The 13916-nt window shown below is 41.4% G+C and overlaps 1 protein-coding gene across 1 annotated transcript; it reads left to right on the top strand.

The window, feature by feature from the left end:
* Positions 1-11182: 11182 nt before the first annotated feature.
* On the top strand, positions 11183-12449 carry cox6a2 (cytochrome c oxidase subunit 6A2). Its single transcript, XM_006810503.3, has 4 exons — positions 11183-11328; positions 11676-11742; positions 11992-12134; positions 12231-12449. Exons 2-4 carry the CDS (start codon positions 11676-11678, stop codon positions 12318-12320), a joined length of 300 nt encoding a protein of 99 aa, XP_006810566.1. The 5' UTR covers positions 11183-11328; the 3' UTR covers positions 12321-12449.
* The last annotated feature ends 1467 nt before the right edge of the window (positions 12450-13916 follow it).

Raw genomic sequence — 13916 nt, 5'->3', positions numbered from 1 at the left:
ATAGACTGTCATGGTTCTGCTTTTATTGACATTTCAGGTGTTTCCAAATATCTCACGTATTTAAAAACAGGCTGTCTACTCCGGTGTCCATTCTATGTATAGTCTGTCTATCTGTGTACTCTATATTTTAGTTATTTTTATATTAAGCCTTTATTTTGCATCTGCGGTTTTATCATATCAGCCTTTAAAATCTACTTTTTGCTTTTTAACCTGCCACTTTGTCCTTCATGTCGATCCTCTTTCCCAAATCCAGGATAACGAGGCTGCAGTCTATTGGTCCAGGGCAGTGGGATGCTTCATAATCTCACTATCTCCGCTTCTCCACCTTCTCCACCGATCTCCTGGGATCTAAGGTCCAGCAAACCGTCTCCCAAACCAGCTGCTGATGCTTTTTTTTTTTTTTTTTTTTTTACAAATTTGGATGCTTTTCTAAACAGCTCAGACAAAAGGCCACTGAAAAACACACAACAGTGTTTTCTCCATACCGACTCTCTTCAGTTCGAGGAACAGCTGTGAAAAAAGCTGATGACACACACACAAACTCCATTTCTGTCCGCACTAATGCAAAAACAGCACCCATGCCCTGGAAAACATTTATATATGAAAGTGAAGACAGATGATTTGCAGATAATTATGACACATCTGAACTCCTTTTCCACATAAACCAAATGCTGTTTAAGAGCAGGCCGGTTTTTCCTGCTTTTTGTTAGTAGAACAAATACTGCACCTCCTAAACAGAGAGGAAAACGAGTATACAAAAAGAATCTGTTCGTATAAATTCAAATATCCCGGTTAAAAAAGGAACTTGGAAATTGCAGACTTAATACATGACGACATTATTATATTTGTGTGCACAAGGTACTGCTGTGTCTCCAGTAGTCTCAAACCTCAATTAAAATGTAATTTTAAGACCTTCTCTACAGGGGAGCATTGTAATCTCTTAAAACAGGCTGTCAGCTGCCATCTCTGGGACAACATAGACAGCAGTGTGTGCCACTACAGTCTGTTGAGACTGGGCACAAGAAGCATTAACCCATGGCAATATCAATGCCAAGCTCAGGATCATATAGAGTGTGTGAGGTCCTGTGCGTGAAAGCCATTTTTTTAAATGTAATGTTTAAGTTTATGTCTTAACCCGAGGCACGGCAGCGCTCGATGCAAACGTCTGACTGGAACGAAGAACCGCATGCGATGTTTTTGCTTTTAAAGACGCCACAGAAGGAAAACTGGAGTCACACGTGCAGACCACCACATCGTCTCCCCTGGTGGTACCGAGCGTAAGACAATAACAGGAGCCACGTCTGACTCATTACTCGTTCACCCATGATTCACCTCCAAATATTTATCTGTCTACACATTTGAGAGGTGCCTTTAAAACAATGCATTTATAAGGAGTGTGCGAGTTTATCGCGAGGAGAAGTCAAAGCTCTGAAAAGAAGAGCGGGTGGTGTGAAGTGTGTTGGCTCCTCAACCGAGAGAGTAATATAACTTCAGTTTGGAGAGACACATCTGGACGGTGTGTTCAGTGCGGTCGGTAAAACACTGTACCCCAGTATATACATATAATGTGCCATGTGTTGCCCTCATGTGTCCTTTAAGAAGAAAAGAGCACGAGTGACCTGTACAATTGACTTGTTAACAGCTGACACTTTGGGTAAGAGTTGAATTGAGGACTCATTTTATCTGATTTACCTCCTCTTAATCCTGGTAGATCAGCTGATATCCTATTATGCACGCATTAGGCAAATCCCACACAGGAAGTATTATAAGTTACTTTAGCCCAACTACTTTTGCTGATGCACCTGCAAGCTGCTTTGCAACCCCCTCTCTACATTAATCCCCCTTTGCATACTCAGTCTGAGTTATGGGCGTGTTGTCAGCACACCTGCTAGGATCCCCTCTGGTCCGAGTGATGCAGCTTTCATCGTCAGACGCTGAGCATAAGGTTCCACGCAGACATCTACAGAGATGTTACTTTACAACGCAGCAACTACGCCCTTCAGCCGGACTTTAAGCAGACTTCAAAGAATTATAACAGGAATGCCTCGTGGTGTCTGCAGCTGATCGTGTTTGTGTCCACAACAGGAAATAAAAATCGCTTTAATCAGTGTCGTGTTTGATGTCATCGATGCCTGCTCCGTAACTGTTGTGGTCAAAGCCTTAATTCTGCTCTCCATTTCACTATTTGTTGAAATTAAAATGCACATATGACACATTCTTGTCAATAAGAAGCAGTCAGGTAGCATTTAGAAAGAGTCACGGCTCCATTTTCATTTAAAATAAACAACTGGTTCAAAATCTCTGCACACCTAAATGAACAACAGATGCATAGGAGAGAGAAAGAATTTTTACAATAATAAGTCACACTGCTTTTAACTGACCTTCATCAGGTACAAAACGATGTATTGTATGCATTTTATATGGCTTCTAATACATCGTTTTGTACCTGATGAAGGTCAGTTGGACTGAAATGTTCTGATTCAATAAAATAGTGGTAAGTGAGACACTTAAAACAAACAAAAACGCTCAACAGGAACTGTGAAACCAAACTTAAGCATTAACAAAGACTTGGATACAATGTAACGAGGGCACATGGACAGTGAAAAACACCTGAGTAGGTTTAAAGTCACCTTTGATATTAAGTTTTCCAATTGCAGCCAATAAGATGATCAACTTGGTGGTCTCGTGTAAATACAAAGACGTGGAATTACTTATCATTGCTCGTAACGTCAGTATCTGTCATCAGAAAGGAACAGTTTTGTCTCAGTGAAGTAAAGCTTCACCCTGGAAAAACAACCATTGTTTACTCTTTGTAGACTTTCGCTGTGGCAGTTTGGAACAGAACTGTTTATTGGAGGTTTTATGCTCGTCTTCATCCAGCTTGTGAAGCACTGTGGGCCACCTCCAGGGGGGCTTAATATTAGTGTTAAGCTCCATGTGGCATAAAAAGAAGAACACAAAGACCTGCCGAGTGACTGTACTGGTGCTGGTTTTTAGGGAAGGTGTTTCAGCTAAAAGTTTGGTCAGTGCTTGAGAAGCGCTGAAACCTCTCACAATTGATTTATTTTTTTGTGTGTGTGTCTTTTGAAGACGTTACATACACCAACAGTATTCAATCAGGGAGTCTATCATAAAATTGAGCTCCCAGAATTTTTCAAAATAACTGTTTGTGAAAGAAAGCTGTGAACGTTTCTGGAAACCTGATGATATATCAGTTTAGGAACTGTTTTTGTTTGAAAATGTTAAATGAAATTTGACTATATGGAATGAAACCTATGTATTATGCATTAAATAGTTTGCAGGCTATATTGCATTACCATAAGGATCCTAGTTTTATTATTGGCATGCTTTAGTTGCAGATATATATCTTGGTTATATTCAACGTAACCACAAGCAAAAGAAAGTTTTTACATGGCTCTGTGCAGTCCTTTGAAAACCTGAGTGCAACCCATATTTCAGTAGCTTGTAGAACAAACTTTATCAGTGATAATTTAGTAATTGTTCGCTGTATGACTTCATCAGTCTCTCAGATGGATGTGGAGGAATTTTTGTCCACTCTTTTTTTACAATGTTGCTTAGTTCATTGAGGTTTACAGGCAGCTAGTTTTGCCTCGGCCATTGTTGCACCTTGATTCTTGTTATAGTTCAAAAACATTCGCTTGAAGATTTTCTGCTTTGTTTAGGATCATTGTCCTGTAGCATAATGCAGTTTGGTCCAAGCTTTAGTTGATTTGAGGTACTTTTGATTATTTGCTGTGTTTCTAAAAATGCAGTCCTATGCATCATAGCCAAACATCTTCAGTTTGGTCTCATCTGCATAAAGAACATTATTCCAAAAGTCTTTTTTCAGATGCAGCTTTGCAAACCTAAGCCGTGTTATCGTCTTCTTTTTTGAGAGAAGAGGTTTTCTCCAATCCTTCTAAAACAAGCCACACTTGTTCAGGCTTTTTACTCAAAGTACAGTGAGGAACTTTAACATTCAACATGCTAACTGAGGCCTTGCAGAGGCTGAAATTGAGCTCTTGGGATTTTTGCTGCTTCTATTAGCTTAGCATGGTCTGACTTTGGGGTGACTTTGCTGGAGAAAACCACTCCTGGGAAGACTGTTACATTGTGTTAATGCACGCTTGAATGCCCAATACCAGCAAAATGCCACAGCTTCTGCTTTTGCAAAGCTGCTCACACTTGCTGACTGCTACGTAGGGCTGCCCAGAGTCCTGTGAAGAACTTCAGTGTTCAGTAGCATTGAACATTTCCACTTGCAGATGAAATTTAAAACAAAAACACCTTGAACAAGTCTCATACAGTAAAACCTGAGTGGCACATAAGTGTGCGTGTTATGTCAGACTGTTGGAAAACATCCATGCAGCAGATAATAGACACACAGAACTTTCCTTCCACTCATTCTGTCCACATGGGCGCTGCTGATGTGATGGGTGTTATATGGAAGTTTCCACTGTGGAGAAACACCGCTCGCGTCACTATGAATCCCCTCCCGTCTCAGTCATGGTGGGGCAATACTGATGGTCAAATCTGGCTTCTCACGGTTTGCTCAAGTGTCTGCACCCAGTCACTCTGCAGTCCTGTCCCACTCATATTCATCCCATAAGAGAAAGGTTGAACTGTTTCCCCTCAGCAAATTAGCTCATACTAGACTCTACTCTGGTACTTTGCACTGTAAAAGGCAACGGTATTAGGTACTGATAAAAGTTGCAATTAAAACATGAAAACCTATTAAAATTGCATGATTCTGTATGCACTGGTTGACTCATGACAATGAACAAGTTTCACACAAAAAACAAAACAAAAGCCTTGCATGTATTTTTCTATCTAAAGCCCCAAGGAGAAGACTGCACAACCACAGATTGGGACAATACTAAACAGTGGCGACACACTGAAAGCAAGTCACCCATCCCTAAATCGGGACTCTCAAATCTGAGCCTTCAGTTTTAATTAAATGCAAGGATGCTTAGAGTTGCATTGGGAGCAACAAGAATAGAAAGGATTAGGAATAAGTACCTCAAAGGGCTAGCTCAGGCTGGACAGTTCAGGGATAAAGTAAGAGAGGTGAGACTGAGTAGGCATGGACATGTGCAGGTGAGAGATACTGGGTGCACTGGGAGAAGGATGGCAAAGATGGAGCTGCGAGGCAAGAGGGAAACGAAATGCAGACGTGATGAGAGGGAGCGTGCGGGCGGTTGGAGCGACACCGAAAAATGCAAACGACAGCAAGAGATGGAAACAGATAATCCGCTGCGTTTCATTAAAATCAGGGCAACAATGAAAGATCTGCTTCAGGAGTTTTCAGACCGGAGAAGGTTTATTGAGCCATTGTCAATTTTTGAACTGTTATTTCTTTTATTTCCAGTTCACCAAGACACATTATCCTCAGTCGCAGGGGCAAAGAAAAGAAAAGAAAAGAAAAGAAAAGAAAAGAAAAGAAAAGAAAAGAAAAGAGGAAGTTTAACAGACTTTGTCTGTGAAGAAGCAGATGCTTTCTCTCTAGCTGTGTCACTACTGAATAAACCCAATCAATGCCAAATAAGCAAACTATGCACCTGCAGATTTCTCTTACTGTTTCACTTATAATGGACTGTATATGTACAGTACTGTGCAAAAGTTTTAGGCAGGTGTGGAAAAATGCAGTAAACAAGGAATGCTCTTAGAAATATAAATGATTGTTTACTGGCCCCAAATGTATTCTGCAGCAGAAACAACGACCCCAACCACACAGCCAAAGTCATTTAGAACCATCTTCAGCATAAAGAAGATCAAAAAGTACTGGAAGTGATGGTGCGGCCCACACAGAGCCCTGATCTCAACATCATCGAGTGTGTCTGGGAATTGCACAAAGAGACAGAAGTATGTGAGGAAGCCTACATCCACAGAAGATCTGTGGTTAATTCTCCAAGATATTTGGAACAACCTACCAGCCGAGTTCCTTCAAAAACTGTGTAAGTGTAGCTACATTCACTGCATTGTGTTGATTGATGAAAACAAATGATTAACACTTCCATTTTTGAAAGCATTCTTTGTTTACAGCATTTTTCTCACCTCCCTAAAACGTTTGCACAGTACTGTATATGTACTTGTTCTGTTACTACTTAAGGGGCAGCACAGTGGCACCGTGGTTAGCACTGTTGCCTCACAGCAGAAGCTCTGCACCACCATCTGCTCAGAGGCTTTCTGTGTGGGTTTTCTCTGGCTACTCCAACTACATCCCACAGTCCAAAGACATGCAGTTAGTGGGGTTAGGCTAGTTGGTGATTCTAAATTGCCCATAGGTGTGAATACAAGTGTGAATGGTTAGCCATGTGACAGTCTAGCGACATGTCCAGAGTGTACCCCACCCGATAGCATTCGGTCCATTGGTGGAGTCCAAAGGTAAAAACTGCGATTCCAAAATGATTTGTAATCCTGATTTGGTTTGCTTAATGACAGAAACCGTAGCCTTGAAGTTCTTAATTCAACAAAGCGCTTAGGTGTGAGCTGTTCTCATGTGAACGCATGTGAGACAGGCTGGCGGAGGTTCTCTTCGCTTCTGTCCAACATCTCACACACTTATTGCATTGCATACAATCCACCGTTGTCTTTCACTTGGCAGGAAATATCCACAGACTCAGCTGTGTGGGTGTTAAAGGATGTCGGGAAGGGTCGAAGCACCTGAGGTTCCTTTTGATGGATGTTTTAAACCATTTGTTCTGTAAATGCAAAACAAGCATAAGTGGAATGAGACTAATTACAAGACTATCACCTCAGCGATGTTTGCCCATATTTTTATTTACACGTGCCTCTCCGTGTTTAGTCTGCAGTGTTTCCTCTGGCTGCCTTCACACACACGAAAGGCGCTGTTCCTGAAGCTTGCGCAGAAAACCTGTTGAATCAGTTCAATCTGCGTGCAGCTGTCCTTCATCCTGCCTACAGACAAAGGTGCTGTGTTCAATGCTGGAGACACTTAGCTCAGATAGTGAGAATTCAGGCACAGCGCTGCTAAGCAGGAGTAATTTTGACCATGCTCAGTATCGCAGTAGTGCAGCTTAGGCTAATGGGATTATTATTTCTTTGAAGTTATCAACCTTATGATGGCACTAGAGGAAAACATAAATGAACAGCCACGTAAACCAGTGTGATTCATAATAACGAACATCACAAAAAGCAAATTAAATCTGCCAAACTGCCACACTCCCTGGGTTTTGTGTTGTTTTTGTGATACATTTGAGATCAAAGTAAACGGACCAGCCAAGAAACTGATCTCATATTCCTTGGTGCCACCTCCATGGATCTAAAGCAGTAAAGTACAGTAGAGCTGCAGAAAAAGTATGAAAACCGAGAGGGTTTTTTAATATGAACTCAACTCTGCCCACGTGAATAAATAACAGTTGCACAGGATGAGAAAAAAAATTCTTTAAAAAATATTGTAACCTTTAATTGTTTCATTGTTGCTGAAGGTTGTCTGGAACGGAACGTGGACACACACACACACACACACACACACACTGAAAGTGAAAGTGAGTTTGCTAGAGATCAGACAGACAGATGAGGCAGCTGTCTGAACATGTTTGGATGAGACTAACTAGATGTTTTTATTTTAAATATGAAGTGTAATGCTGATAAGCTCGGTTTCTATTTCTATGACACATTGTGGTGTTAGGGCATGTTTTGCGGCATCGAGGCCACAACAGCTCCTCCAAGCCAATGTGCAGAACTGAGAGACAGTTACTACAAATGCTAAACTTCAGTTTCTTTGCATAACAAAAAAGGGGATAACACCAAAAACAATGCAATATATGTAATATTTTAGTTTAATTTGTTAAATCTGATTCTCTTGCACAACTTTGGGGTGGCTGTAGCTCAGGTGGCAGAGCGGATCAGCCACTAACCAGAAGGTCGGTGGTTCGATCCCTGGCTGCTCCAGTCTGCATGCCAAATATCCTTGGGCAAGATACTAACCCCATGTTGCTCTCCGATGCATCCATCGGAGTGTGAATGTGTACGAGTGTTAGATACTCAGCACTTAAACTTAGAAGTGCTTGTGTGATTGGGTGAATGAATTAGCTGTATAAAGCGCTTTGAGTGCTCGGACAGAGTAGAAAAGCGCTATATAAGAACCAGTCCATTTACCATTTACTTTTGGAGCGTCTAAAGTTCTGCAAAAGTAGACTCATATGAATCATAAACTTCTATACCGAATACATTTGTTTCGATTTGAATGCCTGTTTACAGATACTTATCAACGCAGAGCTTTGATAGGTCAGTGGGCGATTGAAATAACATCTCTTGAGGTTGACTGCAGTTTTGGCCGCTTTAACTTCAGCACAGCTGCAGCACATGCAAACCTCAATGTGTGCAGTGAGATGGCGCCTAACCTCTGCCCAAAATAACACAAGTGCTAGACGTTCAGACAGGATGCTTGCATGTCTGGCTGACATCACCGCTGGCTCTCGCTGCTGTTTGCTCTGCAGCCTGAAGCCGTCCAAACAGAGACGACAAAGCCATTACTGAGCGTGAAAATCGCAAATTAACACTCATAGAGGGGAGAACTCAAAGTGGAGACACTACCTTTTTATGGAGATATTTTTAATGTTAAAAAAGTTTTTAAAAAATACGATTTATGACCCGACACAGGTGTAAAACAGACTCCGTTAACACCATTCGGCATCCAAGCTGTGTGCAGTAAATCAACCAAAATCGATACATATGACAAAACTTGCAGCAGTCTAATGAACTCTAATGAAACTGCTGAACTTTCAGAGGGAGGAAGTAGAGTTCAGTGCAGAAATGAAAGTGTATAACATCACAGAGCAACAGCACAGGAGGCCTAAAGGAGCGTTTAAGGACAGTTTGCTTTTCACAGCAGCACTACCCCATCTGCTGGACAGTCTGCTCTTTTTCTGTGCACTGACTGCCAAACATCTCGCAGCTTTTTCATCAAATGCTTCTAACTGTGGCCAGGAGCTTTGATTTAAACGTTATTTATCCACTCATCAAGAAGTTTACTTGAGGACTAGAGCTGACCTTTGTCATGATGTCACAGGTAAGGTTTTCTATTACTGACTTTCTCACATGGACCCACTGTAATCATGAGTGGAAACGTGTGCCACCACTCACGTGAGATGCTACACCAGGCTTGCAGCAGTTTGGGGCTTTTGCTTTTCTTTTCAGCAAACGTGCAGTTTTATCTCAAAGTTCTCGTCATCATTAAGATCTTGTCTTGACTTCCACAGTTCGTCTTTGACTGCATTTCTTAATGACATTCTGGACGGCCGGAAATTACAGAGTGAAAGCACCTTAACGTCTTTTTATAGCCTGCTTTTGAAGGCATTAATTAGCTTCATTAACAGATCCTCAATCTGAGCCTCAACTCAATGGTCGTCCTTTGTTATGGCAAGATTTGAAGACTCTGAGGATTTATTAAGCTCTGGAAGTTTCATCAGCAACTCCTAATGACAATTCTTGACCTTTAATGCTTAAGTTCTGACGAGTCAATTAAGACCTAACACATTAATGAAGGGTTTTACAAGTAGATTAGAGCCTAAATTAAACTGCATCTATGACCTGGTGTGCGTACATTTGGATTTAGGATGATATTTCTGCTGCTTCCTCGAAAAAGATGCACACCTCAGTCTGAGGTACCAATATAATGACACCAAAAGACTAGAATTACATAAGTAAATAAAAGCTCCCTCATCTTCTTAGTCCTGCCTCTGTGGATCTGGTGCTTAGAGCCTGTTCTTGTGCTGCCATGCTCAGAGCCTCTCTGCACATTAAGCAGGCCTTTTCTAACCACTGGCAGAATTTCCTTCCTGTCTGTTGATGGTACATCCCATGCATGCTTGGTCTTACATGACAGGACCTTCTCTTATTCATCATCACTGCTGCCTGAGGCACTCTTGGAGAAGCTCATCTGCCATCTTCTTGATGTACTCCTGGATGTTTTGTGTTTTTATCCTGGACTGTGACTCTGACGCTAGCTAATCCTCCACTAATCTCCTGTTTCTAATGCTCAGAGTCTCAGGATGCTAGACTTTCCATGCATTAAGACGAGTGTTCATGGCTTGACAACAGTAGCATCTACAGTACCACAGGAATTTATTTGCCTCCCTTCTGAATCTGATTTCTTCGTTTTTGCGCATTTGTTTAGATGTTTAATATTAAAATTTATATTAGACTAAGATAATCCGGGTATCATCTAAGGAGCTGCAAGCCTCACTTGCCTAAAGCCTCACCTGTTAAAGTTCAGGATTCAATAATAGGAAGGGCAATAATGGAGATTTCCAAGTAGAAAACCACTGCTGACCAAAAAGAACTGAACTTATCGCGAGGTTCTTAAAAAGAACTTCAGACCAACACTCAAACATGGTCGTGCAGCGTGATCGTCTCGGGCTGCTTTGCCGTTTTAGGACCTGGACGTCTGCTGTAATTGCTGGAACCATGAATTCTGCTCTTTACCAGAAAATTCTGAAGGAGAATGTAGGACAGAGATTTGAAGAAAGCGTGGCTTTAAAAAAATTAAAAAATTGGAGTGGCCTAGTCAAAGTCCAGACTGATTGAGATGCTTTTGCATGACCTTAAACACACCGTTCATGTTAGAAAACCCAAACATTTGATTGCAGTTCATGCTTGCACCAGTGACACAACCAGTTATTAGGTTTAGGGGCAGGTTTGGATGTCTTTCTTCTTTTAAAAGATTAAATCATCCTTTTAAAACCACTTTTTAAAAGAAATCAGGAAAGGGGCAAATACTTTTTCACAGCACTGTAAATACACAGATAAATTAAAATGTGTGCACCCGAGTCCTGTTTTTAAAGATGTCTGCAGATGTCAACTCATCATTAAAACCCCCAAAATCACCAGTGCATGCATGTGCACGATGTATGTAAACTGCTGACCACAACTGTATTTCACTTCAGTGTTCATCTCTGTGGAGAATGAGGATGTGAATATAATGCTAAGTGTAAATAAACTCCAGACTACTTTGAACCTTCGACCCACAGATGAACCAGTGTCTCTCACTTTCACCGCTATGCTCCGAATGAAACTACATATGAAAGCAAACACACTGTTTATATCTAAAAACCCTTTCTCATGCAGGCTGAATGTGCTCTGCAGCACCTCCTTCCTATCCCCTTCGTCATGTATATCAGCCCGCCTTTGCACTTGACCAAATATAAATGTTTCTTGGCCCGGTGTCAGGCTGAAATGGGGAGGAGTCTGACAAAGAGTTCAGCTTAGGACAGACTGAAGGACAAACGGGGCGGAGAAAGAACTGGTTTGATATAAAAATAAGAGGACAATAACGAATACTGAGCACCATCTACCTGAGGAAAAGTAAGTTTTTACCAGATTTTACTGTATTTTAACTGAAAAGGGGCTGTCAAAAGTCTGGACATACACCAGCAGTGGTAGGCCTTTGCTCAAACCTGCTTTGTAGCTACTTTGTTTGGTACTAAAGCACATGAGAAACGTGGTTTAAACAACCTTATCTTTTCAGCTGATCTTTAATTTCTTCTTAAAATTAAAATAATTAAATGTTGCTTCATTTTACTTTTTATATTGCACATAAAATTCCAATAGTCACATTCTGTCTGTTTCTACGTGCACGCTGGTGTAAAAAGCGCATTATTTATATCTACAGCTGCTATTAAACTTTGTTTTCTCTCATTCCACCTGTTCAGATGTCGGCCGCCTTAGCCGCTCGCCGGGTGCTTGCTGCTGCGTCACATTCAGGCAGTGAAGGAGGAGGTCAGCCTGTCCTTTATAACTAAATACCATAATGGTTCAAAGCCTCCAAATTTTAAGCCTCCCCATTAGAGATTAAAAATAAAGCACATTTACTTTTTAGTTGAACATTAACTGAAATGTCTGCAGAGCCGGCAGCTATCCTTGCTCTGGCAAATAATCACAAACTGACCAATAGTGAGGCAGGTCCTGTGATTTCTTCCTCGTGCTTTAACAAGTGCTTCACTTGTGTGTTTCTGTTGTTTCGGACAGCAAAGACCTGGAAGATACTGACCATCGTCTTGGCCTTTCCTGGGGTTAGTGTCTGCATAGCCAATGCTTACATGAAGGCCCAGGCGCACTCACATGAACAGCACGAATTTGTGCCATATCCTCACCTGCGTATCCGCACCAAGGTGAGTCTCTGGTTAATGTATTAACAACCATTTATAACTATAAATGCTCACTCTTTCAATATCATTTTCTCCAAAATACTATATGTCCCCTTCCAGAGATTTCCCTGGGGAGATGGAAACCACAGTCTGTTCCACAACCCGCACACCAACCCTCTGCCTGACGGCTACGAGAGCTCCCATCACTGAGAGGATCGGCTCAGTTTCTCGGCTCTATCCTGCTGCATGCTTCAAACTCCGGTCTGCAGTCTACTTGGTTTAATTAAAACGGCTGAGGGGCCAAGTAGACAGGCAGGAATAAAACCACTTTGTGCTGTATTACCATGAGTGCCAGTTCATTTTTTAAATTGGAGAAGTGCTCATTTTAATTTAATCAATACTCAAAATATGTGTCTGTGTGTGTGTGGTGCTGTGATGAAAGTGTATTTACATTTTAGACCGATGTGATTGCAGATTGCACTGAGTTTTTCATTGAGGGGTTCCAAATTTAGAAAGATTAAAATCCAACATATATCAGGCTTTAAATATAAAACTATTATTCTATCATACATCAGTTTTTTCCTATTGTTAAACAATAAGTAGCATCAAGTATCATAAGTGACCTGACTCGGTGGCAGATTCCACCGTGTCATAAAGGTGCATTGTTTTCCACGAACTATCCAGACGACTGCACTGGCACGTTGCTTCACGCCAACTCAAGCACACATAAAATTTTTGGCAACCGTTTCCCCGACTGAAAACTTTTATGCATGACCAATTTTTAAAGACACAGAATGCTGAGTTTCCGTGAGCCTGGTCACAACAGTTAGGCTAACTTGACATTCACTAGCCTAATTGAGGTGGGTTAACTCTCCGGTGTCACCCTCCTCTCTCCAGCTGTTCTGTCTGCAGCACTGCACAATTATACTGTAGTGATAAATGTAACAGCAGGGCTGCCTCTGAAATGCACGTATGGCTGGACCTCCATTGGACTGGAGCGATGTTACGATGCCCAACACCACCACCTAACCTAATGCATTTACTCTAGTACAATTTTAATGTATTTGTTTTTTATTCCTCCGTTACACAGCTTTCTACTACATTATATTATAAATGCAAAATAGCATCAATTTTAAAGAGGAGTGAAAGAAGCCATCTATGTCCACTGTGAGCGACCATCTTTGAACAGAGGCGGTGGTTTACGACACCAACTCTCTGCCATCTATAATCCAGTTTTGAGATCCCTTCCCAGACGCCTTAACGCCCACTCACATCCTGGGCCATCTGACCTCAGGAATTCGCATGATAAGGTGGGGCCAGGTTTCACAATGAACTCACCCGAAACCCTGGCTGATTGGGACCCACACCCAGTTCCACACCTTGGCTCAGGCGATTAGAGGATCATCAGGGGGTCCTTTGTCCCTCTGTGGGGGGAAACTCCCACTAGGTTTATATCTGGGACTCTCCACCATTTGACCTTAGAATTGAAGAAGCTTCTCGGATGAGAGGTGAAACGTCTTCAAGTAACTTAAAGAAGTCCAGACGCTTTTCTTTGCAAGCTCCTTTGACTACGATGACCTGGATGACTGAGAACCTTCACAGACATCAATTTTAAAGCTTACTTGGGGAGATTTTAAACTAGAAATTATTTTATGTTAGCTTATTGATAAAGCTATCCAGCAGTAGAAATAAAATCTCCTCCAGCTGATCTACAATTCATGAATTAATGGTTATGATCAATTAATATAATGTATATGATTCTGAATAATGAGAACTTTTGGTCAGAACCAAATATCCTGATTGCCT

Source organism: Neolamprologus brichardi, chromosome 4 (assembly GCF_056152115.1).
Source record: "Neolamprologus brichardi isolate AB-2024 chromosome 4, ASM5615211v1, whole genome shotgun sequence".
In the NCBI taxonomy this organism is placed as follows: domain Eukaryota; kingdom Metazoa; phylum Chordata; class Actinopteri; order Cichliformes; family Cichlidae; genus Neolamprologus; species Neolamprologus brichardi.
This window is presented reverse-complemented; position numbering and strand designations above follow the sequence as displayed.